The sequence below is a fragment of the Macaca thibetana genome, chromosome X (genome assembly GCF_024542745.1).
Source record: "Macaca thibetana thibetana isolate TM-01 chromosome X, ASM2454274v1, whole genome shotgun sequence".
Taxonomy (NCBI): Eukaryota; Metazoa; Chordata; class Mammalia; order Primates; family Cercopithecidae; genus Macaca; species Macaca thibetana.
Genome location: NC_065598.1, coordinates 101,072,706 through 101,093,505, shown reverse-complemented (window position 1 = coordinate 101,093,505; position 20,800 = coordinate 101,072,706). Strand labels below are relative to the sequence as shown.

Genomic DNA, 20,800 nt, shown 5'->3' with positions numbered 1-20,800 from the left:
CTCCAGAAAACTTTCCTGTATTGTCTTGTGCTTCACAGCTAGTTTTCAGGCATGTGTACTGATTACAAAATAGTTTTCTATTTAAAAAGGAGTTGTGGCTTGAGTTACAAAGGTTTAAAGTTAAAGCAACGCTCTAAATAATTTCTATTTTCTCACTGAATCAATTCACACTAGATACCCCTTTAACTTCGATATATATGATCACTCACCTTATGTCCAAAAATCTATTTTAAGAAAGAGCAGAAGTACAAGAGGACCATGTAAACAATAGTACTAATATTAGTAGGAATATGGCAAGGTTTAAGAGTGACAACTTTAGCTTCACTACATTTAAGCTGCTTACTAGCTGGGATAAGTTGTATAACTTCTCCGAACCCATTTTCCTCATTTAAAAAATGGGCCATAGACATTTCTCCGAAGACATACAAATGGCTAACAAGCACATGAAAAGATGCTCAATATAATTAACCTTAGGGAAATATAAATTAAAAGTACAATTTCAACCACAACAGTACTACATACACATTAGAATAATTATGTTAAAAAAAAAAAAAAACAAGTGCTTTCAAGAATGTAGAGAAACTGGAACCCTTTGCATTACTGATAGGAATGTAAAATAGTACAGTCTCTTTGGAAAGCAGTCTGGTAGTTCCTCAAAAGGTTAGACATAGAATGACCGAATGACCCAGCAATTCTACTCCTAGGTATATACAAGAGAAATGGAAACATATGTCCACACATAAATTTGTACATGAATGCTCACAGCAGCATTGTTCATAAGAGCCACAGAGTACAAATGATCAAAATGTCAATCAACTAACGAATGAATAAATAAAATGTGGTCGATTATTATTTAGCAGTGAAAAGGAGTGAAGTACTTACACATGCAATAACGATGACTAAACCTTGATAACACTATGCTAAATGTAAGGAGCCTATCACAAAATACTTCATGTTATATATTTTATTCATATTAAATATCCAGAATAGGCCAATCTATAGTTACAGATAGATGATTAATGACTACCTAAAGCTGAGGATACCTAAAGCTGAGGATACAGGTGAGGATGAGGGACTGAGGAGCGACTGTCAATGGGTACAGTGTTTCTTTCTGGGGTGTTGAAAATGTTCTGAAATTGTGGTGATGCTTGCACAACATCATGAATATACCCAAAATCATTTAAATGGATGTTTTAAATTGCCAATTGTATGGTATATGACTAATGTAATAAAAAATTGTTAAAATGAGGCAAGTAGTTGGGTTTATCACAAAGAGTTTTTGGGAAGATTAAATAAAATAAGCTATATAAAGTATTTAATATAGTGCCTAGTACCTTGTAAGCAATCAATAAGTGACAGCTCCACCACCACCACCACCACCACTACTGCTACTACTACTACTGATACTATTACTACAAATAATAATTATCATTAGTAGAACTATTATTAAAAAATTATTATAATAATTACAATTTTTAGCAGTACTAGAAATGTTATTAAATTATAATACTAAGTAGAGTAATAACATTATTTGTAATAGTAGAGCTGTTATTAAATAATAATTGCTAAAGTTGTTAATATTATTTAGCTGTCCTTATTAGAATGATAGTTTTATCCTAGGACAGAGTTTGGGGTCTAGATAATGTTACCATACCCAGTGTGCTATAATAAAAAGAAAAAACTTTGGAGTGAAACAGATCTTGTTGAAATCCCATCTTTGTCACTTACTAATTATGTAACATCATGTAAGCTATTTCACCTGTCTGCGGTTACGTTTCCTCATCTGCAAAATAATTCAACAATATCTACTACTTTGAGCTCTTATGAGGAATAAGATAGTGTATGTGTAAATGCCCATTTTAGTGCCTAGTACCTAGTAAATTATCAAATAATTTTTGTTCCAAATATATGAAATCATGGTTTTGGCTTTTTAAAAATATGATGAAACACCATCAAACTTGTATCAGTATCTCAATAAGACATAAGCCTAAGCAATGCCCCCAAACACCAATGTATGCATAGAGGACTGGTTAACAATCATGCTATTTAAGAGACGTTCGTAATCACATTGTTAGATTATAATCAGACACTATTTAGTAAACTGTTAACTTTTTTCCCATTTCATTCTTAAAAAAATCTCAAAACAAGCACAGCTGTTACAGAAACTTAGACAATAAGGGAACCAGTTTCAGTCTCACTCATTAATACTACAGCCAACTCTTAAGGAAAAGGCTTGGCCCAGATTTTCCAAAGGTATAAATAATGCACATGTTATATAATCTGGGCAATAGAATGGTTTTCAGTTTGGGGTAGCTCATGCTAAGCTTGTGCATGTTATCCTGAATAAATAGATCTTTCGGAAACAACTCACTAACCCTAGAATGTCTATAAGGGTGAGGAAATTCTGCCATGAACTAGCTCCAATTATGTGTGCCAAGAAAGCTGAGTAAGTTCATAATACCCTCCTTCTTACTCTCCAAAGTCTCCATAGTGTTTGGTTATTCAGTATTACGTAAGTTTTAAGGAGTTATTTGAAACTAAGAGGGTAAGAATATAATATAAAAAACTTTAAAAATCTCTTGCTTCCACCATTATACACACAATTCATATACCGAGTTATGACTCCAGCTAATGAAATAATCATGTACTACTATTTGTATTAACAATAATTCTGGTTTGACATTTAGCTCAGTTGGTGACTTGCTTTGGATTGTTCTTTTTATTTCAACTTTAGAAGGAGTTGACTAATTTTGTTAAACTGAATTGATTCAAGGGTATCATAAATTTCCATTTTTAGTATTTGCCACATTAAAGCAAATGGTGGACAATTTATGATTTCAAAAGGTTCTATTCTTGGTCATTCTTAATTAGTTTTAGATAAATCTAGTAATTGGTTGAAGCTGCAGAGTTTTGTCATTGTATTTAGTGAAAGCCTAAGCACGGAGAACCTTTAGTATATGAGGTCCTGCCACAAGAAAAATCATTTTCCTTTTTCCCTCGTTTCACAGTTCTCATATGCGATGCAATTCTACTTATGCACATCTGTTTCCCCGCTAGATTGAGAACTCCTTAAGGCCAAGAAACTCATTTAATTCACCTCTATATCTTCAGGATCTAACATGCTGGCATCCAGTAAGAACTCAATAAATGTTTTTAGGTAAATAATGTTTTATAAAAAACATAGATTTGGTTGAATAGCTAATTTCCTAATTTGGGATTAAATTAGGTATTTGTTTTGCCTTCTAGTCCTGAGTATTGAATTAAATGTTATATTTTGATATATTCCCTTGTAGAGTCTTTTACACTGATTTCTTACGGAATATGATATAATTTTCAGTAGAAAGTGATATGTTAGGGAAATTGATTTCTGATGAAGATTAACACTTCTTACACACATGGAGAAAGTTTGAGCCAATAGCACATAACACACTCATGAAATATGAATTTGAATAGCCTGTAAAAATAAAATAAATTCTGAATGAGAATAGAAAAAAAGAATCTTTTATACTGGATCACATTTGCCTAGAGATGAACTACTGGCTTTTTGAAACATCCAAAGTAACCCAATTAGCTTGGACTGTTCTACTTGTCTGAGTTTTTCTGATCTACCTTAGGTCCCCCAGGCCTCCTTTTTGATTCATACAAAAAGAGAAAGTAAATGTTTATATGTGTTTTCTGCATAATGCTGTCTAGCTTATTTTAAGTTTTAAGAAACTGCCAAAAAGAAAATTATCGGCCAGGCTCTATGGCTCACACCTGTAATACCAGCACTTTGGGAGGCCGAGGCGGGTGGATCACCTGAGGTCAGGAGTTTGAGACCAGCCTGGCCAACACAGCGAAACCCAATCTCTACTAAAAATACAAAAATTAGCTGGACGTGGTGGCACGTGACTGTGATTCCAGCTTCTTGGGAGGCTGAGACAGGAGAATCACCTGAACTGGGGAGGCAGAGTTTGCAGTGAGTCGAGATCATGCCACTGCACTCCAGCCTGAGTGACAGAGCAAGGCTCCATCTTAAAAAGAAAGAAAGAAAGAAAGAAAGAAAGAAAGAAAGAAAGAAAGAAAGAAAGAAAGAAAGAAAGAAAGAAAGAAAGAAAGAAAGAAAGAAAGAAAGAAAGAAAGAAAGAAAGAAAGAAAGAAAGAAAGAAGGAAAGGAAGGAAGGAAGGAAGGAAGGAAGGAAGGAAGGAAGGAAGGAAGGAAGGAAGGAAGGAAGGAAGGAAGGAAGGAAGGAAGGAAGGAAGGAAGGAAGGAAGGAAGGAAAGAAAGAAAGAAAGAAAGAAAGAAAGAAAGAAAGAAAGAAAGAAAGAAAGAGAAAAGAAAAGAAAATTATCATCATCAGTCAGAAGAACAGAGCACATTTTCAAACTCACCTTTAATTAAAATTAGATAGCAGATCTCAAATCTTTCATGCAAATGTGTTCATGACTTTTTCAAAGCTTTCAGGAGTATGTTACAGTTTGTAAAGCATGCATTTGGGTCTCATGAAAAGAAGTAGTTTATAAAAAGGGTCTACGTAGCATGAATATATTTCAAATGGGGCACATGTCCTTACAATATTTTAATAAATTGGTATTAACGGTGTAAAATAACTTTGTATATTGTAATACAGTGCTGTTTTACTTAGAAAAAATTACTGAAAATATATTTTTTTCAACTGCTAAGAAAAGAATTAGCCTTGGTATAGTCAAGGTTTATTTCTCAAATTTAAAGCTAAATTTACCTTCAGCGAGAGAAAAAATAAAGGATAACAGGATCAAATTGGAATTTTGCATGTGTGTGTTGTACATTGTTTTATCTTTTATATATCATACATTACCACAGGGAACTTTAGTAGTTACATAGACTTTTTTTGCGAGAGCAATAGTTTTCAGATTATTTTGTTAAGAATGTGTTTATCATCTCAAAATATATGGTTATTTAGTGAAAATTAACCTTCTTTCAGTATTACAAGGTGAACACAATTTAGCAACAACCAAACTGTCATCACCAAGTCAGCAAAAACGTATGTAAATTTCTAGAACTTTGCAAATGACTAATGGCTTACACTATAGGAGAGAGAAAGTCAAGATGTTTATTTTCCTCTAGAGACATAACAAAATATCTGTACTGATGCCAACTCCCTGCATGAAAAGTATTTATTTCTACTGAAATTTTTCATTTACTGAATTTCTTTTAGAAATATTCAGAACTGAGAACAGAGTGTAACCCTCAAATGAACACATGAACATTTATTCCAGACCATGTTTTCTAAAACTACCTTGAAGCTGATACTCAAATATTTCCTAAAATGTGTCTCATTTTGCATAAAATTGCTGCATGAAATTCTTGTCCATGGGAAAAATAAAATTAATAATGCTCTAGATAAACTAATTAATGTTTGTTCAAGTTATCTACTAATTACTTAACAAACTACCCATAACTTAATAGCCAATGACAACCACTTTACTTTGCTCGTGAATTTTGGGCTCATAAATTTAAGAAGAGTTCAGCTCAGTGGTTTGTCTGTGATCTACATGGCATAAGTCAGGGAAGCTAGAGCTGAAGGATCCACTTCCAAGATATCTTCTTCACTTATGTTGGTGTCTTGGTGCTAGTTGACCTCTCTCTCCCACCATATTGTGTCTCATCCTCTAGTGCCTCTCTATATAACTTAAACTTCAAACAGCATGGTGGTTTCAGAGTGGACCAAAACACTGGGACAGAAGTTGTAAGTTTCTTTTGACTCAGCCTCTAAAATTTCAGAACATCACTTTTGCCACACTCTATTGGTCAACTGTGAAGAATGAAAACTCAAGTTTAGATATTAGGAGTAGCCAAAAATCTATGGCCAACTTTAATCTACTACAATGTTGTCTAAAATTTTAAGTAATAGGATTTGGGAAACTGAAAGTTGATAATGTGTTTAGCCATATGGATTGGATTTTTGTATTTCTTGGCAGTTCTAATTTCAGTTCTAGCTTTAGGATGTCCAGAACTGAATGTGTTTGATAAACTTCAGAAACTGAAGGAAAACAATTTCCAGAAGTTTTCATTACCTTACTGAATTCTGCAAGTTTTCCAGACATAGACAGAGATATCCAATCGTCCCAGTTATCTTTCTGTATATCTTTTTTACACCTGGTGTTTTCTAATGTTTCATGATTCTGACTGCAGAACTCCCACTGACACAGAGGAGCTCTTTGACATTTATAGTGCTCATAATGTCAGCTGACTATTGAGGTATAAGAGCAACTTATAAAATGATTTCCAATTGTGGATAAATGGTACTAAATAAATCCATGAAAGAGTTAAAATCACGTAAAATTAATCAGTCATGTGCTCCTTGAAATGCCAAAGATCTAGTTTGACTGATTTTGCTTTTCTTTCTCTGAATTATATGGTTGTTTAACATCTCAGAGTAACAGCCTTTCTGGGATGAAAAATAAACAGGTCTCCCTCTTTCTGTCAATAAAGTTGTTTCCAACTGCGTTACAAACTAAAAGCCGAAAAGTTCATCCTTACATCTAATGTAAATTGGAAGTAAATTATTTTAGTAATCTTATAGGATGGTAATATTTGGTACGGTGTTTTGGCATATATATCTATGTTAGAATACAGGTTTATACAAAGTACACATCTTGTAGATGTCCTGAACAGTACATACAGGTGTTGCACCCAGCGAATCTGAATGGAATGTATCTTCTACAACGGTCCTTCTCCTTGCTTTGGATCAGTACTTTTCAAACTTTGCTGTTGTGTGCCTAATAGCAGAGGAGAGTACAGAAGGTATTCCTCCAGGGACCACAAACATAAAATTTACTCACATTTTGTTTGTGAATCTTATCAAGCACTTTTTTTTTTTTTTTTTTGAGATGGAGTCTCACTCTGTCACCCAGGATGGAGTGTAGTGGTATGATCTCAGCTCACTGCAAGCTTCACCTCTGGGGTTCACACCATTCTCCTGCCTCAGCCTCCTGAGTAGCTGTGACTACAGGTGTCTGCCACCACACCTGGCTACTTTTTTGTATTTTTAGTAGAGACGGGGTTTCACTGTGTTAATCAGGATGGTCTCGATCTCCTGACCTTGTGATCTGCCCTCCTCGGCCTCGCAAAGTGGTGCTGGGATTACAAGCATGAGCCACCACGCCTGGGCTTATCATGTATATTTTATCATGCAAATGTTGCTTTATATATATGTGTGTTTTGGTATGAAAACAATTTATCCACTTGAATTTCCATGGAAACTAATGATATGAGACCATCATATGGTTCCATGTAACCCCTGGAACCACAAAGTTCCCTTAGAATATTTTTATCCCAGTTCGAGGTAGAGAGATGTTAGTAAAATGTATCATATGGTCAGTAAGGGTATCAGCATATCTAGATTTGGCTCTAACAAAATATAATGACTGCAAAACAATATGGGGACATAAGAAGAGCCACAGTCTAATATTTCATTATTTCTAAATATTCACCATTTCCACAGTCCACTCTTAACAACATGTTTATTAATTTCTTTTTGTTTTGTTTAAAATGTTTAACTTTGGTACTCACATTGCTAGGTTTATTTAAAAACTAATATTTGCTATATTTCATTTTGGAAAAGTGAACATTAGGAATACAATTTTCTCTCTCTTATTTTCAAGACATAAATAAGTTTCCAACAATTCCAGTTGAATTATAAGGATCAAAAGTTTAGTCAAAACTTCCAAAAACTACAAGGAGATATCGTCTCACCCTAATCAAAATGGCTTTCATCCAAAAGAGAGGCAATAACAAATGCTGGAGAGGATATGGAGCAAAGGGAACCCAAATGTCCACTGTTAGTGGGAATGTAAATTAGTACAGCCACTGTGGAGAACGGTTTGGAGGTTCCTCAATAAACTAAAAATAGAGCTACCAGATGATCCTGCAATCCCACGGCTAGGCATATACCCAAAAGAAAGGAAATCATTATATCAAAGAGATATCTGTACTCCCATGTTTATTACAGCACTATTCACAATAGCCAAGATTTGGAAACAACCTAAGTGTTCATCAACAGACAAATGGATAAAGAAAATGTGGTACATATACACAATGGAATACTATTCAGTCATAAAAAAAGAATGAGATCCAGTGATTTGCAACAACATGGATGAAACTGGAGGCCATTACATTAAGTGAAATGAACCATGCACAGAAAGACGAATTTCACATGTTCGCACTTATTTTGGGGAACTAAAAAATTAAAACAATTGAACTCATGGAGATAGAGAGTAGAATGATAGTTATCAGAGGCTAGGAAGGTTTTGGGTGTGGTGGAAGTAGGAATGGTTAATGGGCATGCAAATATAGTTAGAATAAGTAAGTTCTAGTATTTAATAGCACAACAGGGTGACTACAGTCAACAATAATTTATTGTGCATCTTAAAATAACTAAAATATTATAACCAGACTGTTTATAACACAAAGAAAGAATAAATGTTTGAGGTGATGGACACCCCATTCACCCTGATGTGATTATTATACATTGTATGCCTGTATCAAAAAATTTCATGTACTCTATAAATTTACACACCTATTAGGTACCCACAATAATTAAAAATTAAATAACAACAAAAACCTTTCTAAGTGAGTGAAAATTGGGATCAATTTGTCTTCCCTGGCTGTATAATGGATAGAGACCACTATGGTCACAAATATCAATAAATCATATATTCAGTGTAAGCCCAATACATTTAAAGCATATTTACTCAGTTATCTTGTGGTTCCTCTGTTTAAAATTGAAGAAATTTAGAATACTAGAATGAAATCTAAGACAGATGAAATCTTGCAAATGTTAAAGGACATGATTTAAATTAAAGGCCACAATTTGAAAGAGATCCTAGCAGGTCTCTGAGTTTTTAGCTTACAGTACTTAAAATTACAAGGATTAGCAGTAGGATCTCTAAAAAGAGGTGCAATACCTTGTGTCCTTATTTGAGTGTGTACAAGGACAGTAGCACTCATAAGTCAACTTGTCACTTTTCCCAACATCATATGATTGATTCAGGATCCCAACCTAAAAACAAGTTTTAAATGGCCCTGGATTGTGATATTGAAAATAATATTATCAAATAATTTTAAAGGCTAAACCAAAGGCCTGTATTTTATTTTAAGAAATGCTTGGTCTCCAGGAGTTAATGCTGTCCAAATAAAAATTTTGGCTGACATGTATGAAAAATTTTCTGTAACAATCACCAATGCAAGACACTCATGAATCTATCAATCACAGAGTTAAAAAGCTCTGTCATACAGCACACTTAATACCCAGTGTAACTAATTAGTATTACCATTTTTTGATGCAATACAAACTAGTTTCCTTAAACTGCTATTGCACTGAACTCCAGGGTTAAAAACGAGCAGAACACAAATTGATTTGCATGTAATAACAGCGGCAATAAACCTTTCCTGTTTCATGCAATTTTCCCCATCTGTTAAGAGAGGGCAAGTTTAGGAAGTGTTATTCCAAGGAGGGGACTTACCCAGCTGGACATCTATAACACTTGGCTGATTCTCCATGGGGAACAATGGCTTAGGAGGCTTGTCTGTGAGTAAAGCTAGAAGAGAAAATGAAAGAAAGTAATGGAAAAATTGAGATAAATTACAAGATGAGAAAGATTCTATCATGTATGATATTTAATGTTTGTAGACTTGATGGTGTGTAAACATTTATTAGACAGTGTTCCTACTTGGGTTGTTACTTTATCCATACAATATCCATTTCCCAGCACATTTAGTGCACCATTGATTCAGTGTAAATAGGACATTTTGACAACTACATTTTCCAACAAGATGAAACAAATGGACTATTTTGGGTGGTTTTTATAAATTTGTAAGTATAAAGAAATATATATTTTTAAAGTATAATTGAGAAATAGGAAATCCTCATATATGCTTTGTAGTGGTATTCTCAATGAAATATTACCCTAATGGACATTTTTAGTGACATGGATCTTCTAAACCTCTGAATTATCCCCCACTCTCCACTGTAACCTCCAAAACAATATGATAAAGCAATGATATCTTCATTAGGATAATTGATCAAAAATACAAATTAAGCATGTTTTATACTCCAAGTCTTGTGCTAGGTACTAAAGGGAAAGAAAGCAAAGTCTTTATCTTTGCCCTCAATTTATAATACAGGACTATGAACACAGGATTAGCACACTATAATAGAGAATAGAACATAGAATATAGCATTTGAACTACAAGGCTATATATAGGTGGTAAAGAAATGGGGAAAGGAGAGGTCAATATTGGCTGGAAGGTTTGAGGAAAGTTTTATGAAGAGAATGGATCTTCATATGAAAATTAAGGGATAGAGAAGATTTGGAAAGGCAGAGAGTAAAGAAGAAAAGATTCTCAGAAGATTCTCAAAAGGATTTTCAAAAGATTATCAGGAAGGTGGGCGGAGCAAGATGGCCGAATAGGAACAGCTCCAGTCTCCAAATCCCAGCACGAGCGACACAGAAGACCGGTGATTTCTGCATTTTCAACTGAGGTACTGGGTTCATCTCACTAGGGAGGGCCGGACAATCGGTGCTGGTCAGCTGCTGCAGCCCGACCAGCGAGAGCTGAAGCAGGGCGAGGCTTCGCCTCACCTGGGAAGCGCAACGGGAAACGGAATCCCTTTTACTAGCCAGGGGAACTGAGACACACAACACCTGGAAAATCGGGTAACTCCCACCCCAATACTGCGCTTTAAGCAAACAGGCACACCAGGAGATTATATCCCACACCTGGCCGGGAGGGTCTCACGCCCACGGAGCCTCCCTCATTGCTAGCACAGCAGTCTGCGATCTCGTGGCAAGGCAGCAGCGAGGCTGGGGGAGGGGTACCCGCCATTGCTGAGGCTTAAGTAGGTAAACAAAGCCGCTGGGAAGCTCGAACTGGGTGGAGCTCACAGCAGCTCAAGGAAACCTGCCTGTCTCTGTAGACTACACCTCTGGGGACAGGGCACAGTAAACAACAACAAAAGCAGCAGAAACCTCTGCAGACGCAAACGACTCTGTCTGACAGCTTTGAAGAGAGCAGTGGATCTCACAACACGGAGGTTGAGATCTGAGAAGGGACAGACTGCCTGCTCAACTGGGTCCCTGACCCCTGAGTAGCCTAACTGGGAGACGTCCCCCACTAGGGGCAGTCTGACACCCCACACCTCACAGGGTGGAGTACACCCCTGAGAGGAAGCGTCCAAAGCAAGAATCAGACAGGTACACTCGCTGTTCAGCAATATTCTATCTTCTGCAGCCTCTGCTGCTGATACCCAGGCAAACAGGGTCTGGAGTGGACCTCAAGCAATCTCCAACAGACCTACAGCTGAGGGTCCTGACTGTTAGAAGGAAAACTATCAAACAGGAAGGACACCTATACCAAAACCCCATCAGTACATCACCATCATCAAAGACCAGAGGCAGATAAAACCACAAAGATGGGGAAAAAGCAGGGCAGAAAAGCTGGAAATTCAAAAAATAAGAGCGCATCTCCCCTGGCAAAGGAGCGCAGCTCATCGCCAGCAACGGATCAAAGCTGGACGGAGAATGACTTTGATGAGATGAGAGAAGAAGGCTTCAGTCCATCAAACTTCTCAGAGCTAAAGGAGGAATTACGTACCCAGCGCAAAGAAACTAAAAATCTTGAAAAAAAAGTGGAAGAATTGATGGCTAGAGTAATTAATGCAGAGAAGGTCATAAACGAAATGAAAGAGATGAAAACCATGACACGAGAAATACGTGACAAATGCACAAGCTTCAGTAACCGACTCCATCAACTGGAAAAAAGAGTATCAGCGATTGAGGATCAAATGAATGAAATGAAGCGAGAAGAGAAACCAAAAGTAAAAGAAGAAAAAGAAATGAACAAAGCCTGCAAGAAGTATGGGATTATGTAAAAACACCAAATCTACGTCTGATTGGAGTGCCTGAAAGTGAGGGGGAAAATGGAACCAAGTTGGAAAACACTCTTCAGGATATCATCCAGGAGAACTTCCCCAACCTAGTAGGGCAGGCCAACATTCAAATCCAGGAAATACAGAGAACGCCACAAAGACTCCTTGAGAAGAGCAACTCCAAGACACATAATTGCCAGATTCACCAAAGGTGAAATGAAGGAAAAAATCTTAAGGGCAGCCAGAGAGAAAGGTCGGGTTACCCACAAAGGGAAGCCCATCAGACTAACAGCAGATCTCTCGGCAGAAACTCTACAAGCCAGAAGAGAGTGGGGGCCAATATTCAACATTCTTAAAGAAAAGAATTTTCAACCCAGAATTTCATATCCAGCCAAACTAAGTATCATAAGTGAAGGAGAAATAAAATCCTTTACAGATAAGCAAATGCTTAGAGATTTTGTCACCACTAGGCCTGCCTTATAAGAGACCCTGAAGGAAGCACTAAACATGGAAAGGAACAACCGGTATCAGCCATTGCAAAAACATGCCAAAATGTAAAGACCATTTAGGCTAGGAAGAAACTGCATCAACTAACAAGCAAAATAACCAGTTAATATCATAATGGCAGGATCAAGTTCACACATAACAATATTAACCTTAAATGTAAATGGACTAAATGCTCCAATTAAAAGACACAGACTGGCAAACTGGATAAAGAGTCATGATCCATCAGTCTGCTGTATTCAGGAGACCCATCTCACATGCAGAGACATACATAGGCTCAAAATAAAGGGATGGAGGAAGATTTACCAAGAAAATGGAGAACAAAAAAAGCGGGGGTTGCAATACTAGTCTCTGATAAAACAGACTTTAAACCATCAAAGATCAAAAGACACAAAGAAGGCCATTACATAATGGTAAAAGGATCAATTCAACAGGAAGAGCTAACTATCCTAAATATATAAGCACCCAATACAGGAGCACCCAGATTCATAAAGCAAGTCCTTAGAGACTTACAAAGAGACTTAGACTCCCATACAATAATAATGGGAGACTTCAACACTCCACTGTCAACATTAGACAGATCAACGAGACAGAAAGTTAACAAGGATATCCAGGAATTGAACTCATCTCTGCAGCAAGCAGACCTAATAGACATCTATAGAACTCTCCACCCCAAATCAACAGAATATACGTTCTTCTCAGCACCACATAGCACTTATTCCAAAATTGACCACATAATTGGAAGTAAAGCACTCCTCAGCAAATGTACAAGAACAGAAATTATAACAAACTGTCTCTCAGACCACAGTGCAATCAAACTAGAACTCAGGACTAAGAAACTCAATCAAAACCGCTCAACTACATGGAAACTGAACAACCTGCTCCTGAATGACTACTGGGTACATAACAAAATGAAGGCAGAAATAAAGATGTTCTTTGAAACCAATGAGAACATAGATACAACATACCAGAATCTCTGGGACACATTTAAAGCAGTGTGTAGAGGGAAATTTATAGCACTAAATGCCCACAAGAGAAAGCAGGAAAGATCTAAAATTGACACTCTAACAACACAATTAACAGAACTAGAGAACAAGAGCAAATACATTCAAAAGCTAGCAGAAGGCAAGAAATAACTAAGATCAGAGCAGAACTGAAGGAGACAGAGACACAAAAAACCCTCCAAAAAATCAATGAATCCAGGAGTTGGTTTTTTGAAAAGATCAACAAAATTGACAGACCGCTAGCAAGACTAATAAAGAAGAAAAGAGAGAAGAATCAAATCCATGCAATAAAAAATGATAAAGGGGATATCACCACCGACCCCACAGAAATACAAACTACCATCAGAGAATACTATGAATACCTCTACGCAAATAAACTAGAAAATCTAGAAGAAATGGATAATTTCCTGGACACTTACACTCTTCCAAGACTAAACCAGGAAGAAGTTGAATCCCTGAATAGACCAATAGCAGGCTCTGAAATTGAGGCAATAATTAATAGCCTACCAACCAAGAAAAGTCCAGGAACAGATGGATTCACAGCTGAATTCTACCAGAGGTACAAGGAGGAGCTGGTACCATTCCTTCTGAAACTATTCCAATCAATAGAAAAAGAGGGAATCCTCCCTAACTCATTTTATGAGGCCAACATCATCCTGATACCAAAGCCTGGCAGAGACAAAACAAAAAAGAGAATTTTAGACCAATATCCCTGATGAACATCGATGCAAAAATCCTCAATAAAATACTGGCAAACCAGATTCAGCAACACATCAAAAAGCTTATCCACCATGATCAAGTGGGCTTCATCCCTGGGATGCAAGGCTGGTTCAACATTCGCAAATCAATAAACATAATCCAGCATATAAACAGAACCAAAGACAAGAACCACATAATTATCTCAATAGATGCAGAAAAGGCTTTTGACAAAATTCAACAGCCCTTCATGCTAAAAACGCTCAATAAATTCGGTATTGATTGAACGTACCTCAAAATAATAAGAGCTATTTATGACAAACCCACAGCCAATATCATACTGAATGGGCAAAAACTGGAAAAATTCCCTTTGAAAACTGGCACAAGACAGGGATGCCCTCTCTCACCACTCCTATTCAACATAGTGTTGGAAGTTCTGGCTAGGGCAATCAGGCAAGAGAAAGAAATAAAGGGTATTCAGTTAGGAAAAGAAGAAGTCAAATTGTCCCTCTTTGCAGATGACATGATTGTATATTTAGAAAACCCCATCAACTCAGCCCAAAATCTCCTTAAGCTGATAAGCAACTTCAGCAAAGTCTCAGGATACAAAATTAATGTGCAAAAATCACAAGCATTCTTATACACCAGTAACAGACAAACAGAGAGCCAAATCAGGAATGAACTTCCATTCACAATTGCTTCAAAGAGAATAAAATACCTAGGAATCCAACTTACAAGGGATGTAAAGGACCTCTTCAAGGAGAACTACAAACCACTGCTCAGTGAAATAAAAGAGGACACAAACAAATGGAAGAACATACCATGCTCATGGATAGGAAGAATCAATATCGTGAAAATGGCCATACTGCCCAAGGTTATTTATAGATTCAATGCCATCCCCATCAAGCTCCCAATGAGTTTCTTCACAGAATTGGAAAAAACTGCTTTAAAGTTCATATGGAACCAAAAAAGAGCCCGCATCTCCAAGACAATCCTAAGTCAAAAGAACAAAGCTGGAGGCATCACGCTACCTGACTTCAAACTATACTACAAGGCTACAGTAACCAAAACAGCATGGTACTGGTACCAAAACAGAGATATAGACCAATGGAACAGAACAGAGTCCTCAGAAATAATACCACACATCTACAGCCATCTGATCTTTGACAAACCTGAGAGAAACAAGAAATGGGGAAAGGATTCCCTATTTAATAAATGGTGCTGGGAAAATTGGCTAGCCATAAGTAGAAAGCTGAAACTGGATTCTTTCCTTACTCCTTATATGAAAATTAATTCAAGATGGATTAGAGACTTAAATGTTAGACTTCATACCATAAAAATCCTAGAGGAAAACCTAGGTAGTACCATTCAGGACATAGGCATGGGCAAAGACTTCATGTCTAAAACCCCAAAAGCAATGGCAGCAAAAGCCAAAATTGACAAATGGGATCTAATTAAACTAAAGAGCTTCTGCACAGCAAAAGAAACTACCATCAGAGTGAACAGGCAACCTACAGAATGGGAGAAAATTTTTGCAATCTACTCATCTGACAAAGGGCTAATATCCAGAACCTACAAAGAACTCAAACAAATTTACAAGAAAAAAACAAACAGCCCCATCAAAAAGTGGGCAAAGTATATGAACAGACATTTCTCAAAAGAAGACATTCATACAGCCAACAGACACATGAAAAAATGCTCATCATCACTGGCCATCAGAGAAATGTAAATCAAAACCACAATGAGATACCATCTCACACCAGTTAGAATGGCAATCATTAAAAAGTCAGGAAACAACAGGTGCTGGAGAGGATGTGGAGAAATAGGAACACTTTTACACTGTTGGTGGGATTGTAAACTAGTTCAACCATTATGGAAAACAGTATGGCGATTCCTCAAGGATCTAGAACTAGAAGTACCATATGACCCAGCCATCCCATTACTGGGTATATACCCAAAGGATTATAAATCATGCTGCTATAAAGACACATGCACACGTATGTTGATTGCGGCACTATTCACAATAGCAAAGACTTGGAATCAACCCAAATGTCCATCAGTGACAGACTGGATTAAGAAAATGTGGCACATATACACCATGGAATACTATGCAGCCATAAAAAAGGATGAGTTTGTGTCCTTTGTAGGGACATGGATGCAGCTGGAAACCATCATTCTTAGTAAACTATCACAACAACAGAAAACCAAACACCGCATGTTCTCACTCATAGGTGGGAACTGAACAATGAGATCACTTGGACTCGGGAAGGGGAACATCACACACCCGGGCCTATCATGGGGAGGGGGGAGGGGGGAGGGATTGCATTGGGAGTTATACCTGATGTAAATGACGAGTTGATGGGTGCTGACGAGTTGATGGGTGCAGCACAGCAACATGGCACAAGTATACATATGTAAGAAACCTGCACGTTATGCACATGTACCCAAGAACTTAAAGTATAATCATAATAAAAAAAAAAGATTATCAGGAAAGATTAACAACATAAGCCAAGACAGAACTTCACAAGCATAATATGCTTTGAGGAAAATGATTCTGATGAGAAGGGGTTGTGTGAGCACCATGAATTTAAAATGAAACTAGATGTAGCTCAGTTCTGGTGGACTCCCAGTAACAGGCAGAGGAATTTGGACATGATGTTCTAGGCTGGAGTGTCACTGTAGATCTTGGAACAAAAAAATGACTCAAAGGAAGTGCTGTCTAATGATGATTGGCTTGATATGTGTATTGGGCTGAGAGAAGAACAAAAAACTAAGAGATTGAGGAAACAATGCTGCAGTGTGGGGATGGGTGGTGGTGAGCAGCCACACCAGGGTGGAGTTTGGAGAATTTTACGTTTATGAGAGGACAAATCTGAGAGGCACCTGGAAGAAAGAAATGAGAGGACTCAGCATACAGATATATAACGTCATGTGTATTGCTGTCATAAAATAACTCTTATATCAAACTATTGCTTATATCCTGAATTCCCTTTAACTGATTCTGTATTTATGTCTTACTTCTAATATCCAACTGGACTCTTACCTACTAAAAAGAAATGTTTTATACTTCTTTATAATTCACAGGAGGAATAGCATAGGATTGTGCTATAATGATTAAACCACCATTAATTGACTAGCTTAGGAATTCCCTGCCAACATGAGAGAAGATCTCATACAATTTGCAGGATATTTAGAAGAGAAAGAGAGAAATAAAAGTTGATTACAGGACAAGTAAGGTTAGGGAAAAATACAAATTTGGAGAGATTCCCAAAATAGTTGTTGATAATAAACAAATGCACCAGAAATATACTTAGGAAAGAGCTTTATGGCACATTAGCTTTCTCTTCCTAATACCTGAACTGCCTGAAGTAGAAAAGTTTTAGTGAATTAATTGCCTTCATTTTTCCAACACATCATTCAAGATGACATACAACATGTATTGTCCTTATGGAATTGAACAACATTTTTGTTTTAATTAAGTTGATTTGGGCATAATTTAGACCTACTAATATAATATCTAGTCTTCATTTCATAAATACTACAGTTACTCTTAATAATCTGATTTTTAAATATTATTAGAAACATAAGGAATATATGTTAATATATAAACAATCATATATGTTAAACAAAATTTGTATGTTTGAATTTAAAATCCAGTTATATCAGATGTTCAATTTTGTTGTAGTTTGCTATTATTTTTAATAGTAAAATATTGGAAACAACTTCAATTTCCATCAGTAGGAGCCTTGTTACAATTGTGGTGATTTCATATAATGACATATTATGATACTGCTGTTTAAAAGAATTAAGTAAATCTGTAGATTAGATATTAAAATATTTCCAAGGTATACTGTTTAATGAAAAATACAAGGTCCCAAATAGTATGCACAGCATGCTATTTCGAGTATAAAACATACATATGCATATATAAATGTTTGTATATGTATGAAATATTTCTAGATGGATACATGTACAATTGGTAACAGTAGTGTCCTCTGAAGAGAGGGAGTGGATGGCAGAGTGACTGTGGTGGGTAAGGAAAGGGTGGCATGGGCAGGCAGAAGGAAGATTTAATCTTCACTATATGCCTTTATATTTTGAACCATCTGTATATGCTATGCATTCAAAACATAAATAAAATTAAAATTAAATCCAACCATTTTTCACTTTATTAATAAAAACCCATTTTGATTTCTTTATAGAATTATTGTCAATTTACCTTACACATCCAAATTATATACATTTAGCTTGCTGGAAACTATTCTTAGGCAATCTTATTTTAAAATATTTCCTTCTTCCAGATGAATTAACTGGAATGTGATAGGTAGGAAGCAATTGTAAGGAATGTATTTCATGTATGGAAATGACGATCTTGCTCTGCTTTCAGCAGGATGAGTTTGGGGTCATTGTTTTCCCCTTCCCTTATCTTCTGCCATGGACTATGGATGTATTTACCCTAATTTTATTATTGTTAAATATCAATAGCTGAAGTGACATTCACTAGTATTAATGATAATTTTAAGTGTCTTACATTTATAGGTGGTTCATAAGTTTCAAAGTGCTTTCAGATACATTAGCTCATATTATCTTCATGATGACCTTGTAAGGTAAAGAAGACAGTTACAAATGTGACCAATTTAGATATGAAGTTAAATGAAGCTTATATTGTCTAATTTGGTGTCCCCTTGTAACCTAAAGCCCCCACTTGCAAGATGAATAGGAAAACAGGATATAAGTTGTAGGCAGTAGACAGGTAAAGAGCTCAATACTGAGTCAGTGGTTTTAGTCTCTTTGACTCCACACTAATTACACTAGGGCTCCTAGTCCAATGGGAATGGCTTTGTGGCAAACAGCCAGTTGAAACATGATCCCTGTAGGACACCCCACACATATACACTTTTTCCCCCTAAACCCGTGAATGGAAAGAGATGAACTGGCACTTATCCCAGCACAGCTCAATGGGATATAAGGCTATGGTGCCTCTTTAAATTCCAATATCATGTTTAGGCCTGAGAATTGGTAAGAAGTGCAGAACATTTGTGATGATAAAGCGGCAACTGCAGCAGTTCATCTGGATCCTGACCACCAGCCCAGAGACAAATCTATCAGCACTTTGCATAATTATAGCATTTGCAGATTAGCTAGAGTGCATGCTGCCACAGGCAGGCAAGCTCATTTCTTATTTATTTTTATTTTTAAATCTCATCTGAAACTCAGTTACTATTTGTGAAAGGAAAGAAAGAACTGTCAATACCAAGTCCCCTAAACAACAGTGCAGATATTTACAATTTTATTAGGAATCTCATCCTGGACCTCAAGGGGGACTAATTGGGGTCTGAGCTAATCTTTGAATTTGCTGCTTAAGCTTCATGCTTTGATTGAAAGAATGGGAGCAAAGGATACATTTTGGTACTAACGTTTCAGTGTACAATTTCTCCACTGCACTTACCTCAGTAGCTGCTTATATTTAATTATCCTTAAATATAATTGCTTTACTGAGTATGCCATGACACTAGTCTTAACGTGTTAGTGAAGCTACTACTCTTACTGCCTTCTTCTTCCTAAAACTAGGTTTTATATGTTTGACACTAACTTTCCTGAGAAGAATGCTCAAAATAACTTTTTCTTTTCCATTATAGGCAATGATTTTATCTATATGTACAGCCAGATCAACTGGTTTGACTGAAATGATTGGTCAATTTCCATGAACTTAGTATAAAAAATAAGTAGACTCCTCTGTTTAATTGAATAAATCAATTTGACTACATTGCCCAAGTGTTACCTACTGTTATGACAATTTTCATTGTCCTCTTTTGTTGTTGACTTACCTGTTTAATTAGATTGGCCAGAAAGACCAAGTGGGAGGGAGTAGAAGGACAGAAACTCATTAATTTCTGTGAATGAAGTTATTTTGGAATTTGTATGTTATGGTCAATGAAGTGGATCCTTCCAAATCCATTCAGCATACCAGCACTAAAATCACATTCTAAAATCACTATTTTTGTCATAACATTTAACCATTCAAAACCTACCAATGTTTCCTACATTTACAGGAGGATAAACTGTGAACTTGTCACCTGGGAACATAAAGGCAGCCATAGTCTAGCCTTAATAACTTTCTTATTTAATTTAATTTAATTTATTTTATTTTATTTTGATATGTAGTTTCACTCTTGTTGCCCAGGCTGGAGTGCAATGGCACAATCTCAGCTCACCTCAACCTCCGCCTCCCAGGTTCAAGCGATTCTCCTGCCTCAGCCTCCCGAGTAGCTGGGATTAAAGGCATGAACCACCACACCCGGATAATTTTATATTTTTAGTAGAGATGGGGTTTCTCCATGTTGGTCAGACTGGTATCGAACTCCCGACCTCAGGTGATCCACCCGTCTTGGCCTCCCAAAGTGCTGGGATTACAGGTGCGAGCCACGGTGCCCAGCCTTTCCTGCCTTTTTACCCACCTATCTTCTATTTTATTGATGCTATAGACAAGTTACTTTCCTCATTCACATTGCATTAATTTCCAACTATGCATCATAGCTTAAACTCTTCCTCTAAGTTTGGTAGCAAATAAAAATAGCTACCATAGTTATCATTTACTTAATATCTACTGTTCTAGGCTGTTTTAAGACATTTTATATTACATTTTACAAATAAGTTGCCCAAAGTCAAGCAGCTTATTCTTGAATCTAAAGAAGGGACCTGAAT

The 20,800-nt window shown here is 36.5% G+C and overlaps 1 protein-coding gene across 1 annotated transcript in view; it reads right to left on the bottom strand.

The window, feature by feature from the left end:
- The window catches only part of IL1RAPL2 (interleukin 1 receptor accessory protein like 2), a 604,886-nt gene that overhangs the window by 281,534 nt on the left and 302,552 nt on the right, over positions 1-20,800 (bottom strand). The window contains exon 4 of the mRNA XM_050775873.1: positions 9,487-9,561. Within this exon, the coding sequence (XP_050631830.1) occupies positions 9,487-9,561 (75 nt within the window). The remainder of the gene's footprint in view (positions 1-9,486; positions 9,562-20,800) is intronic.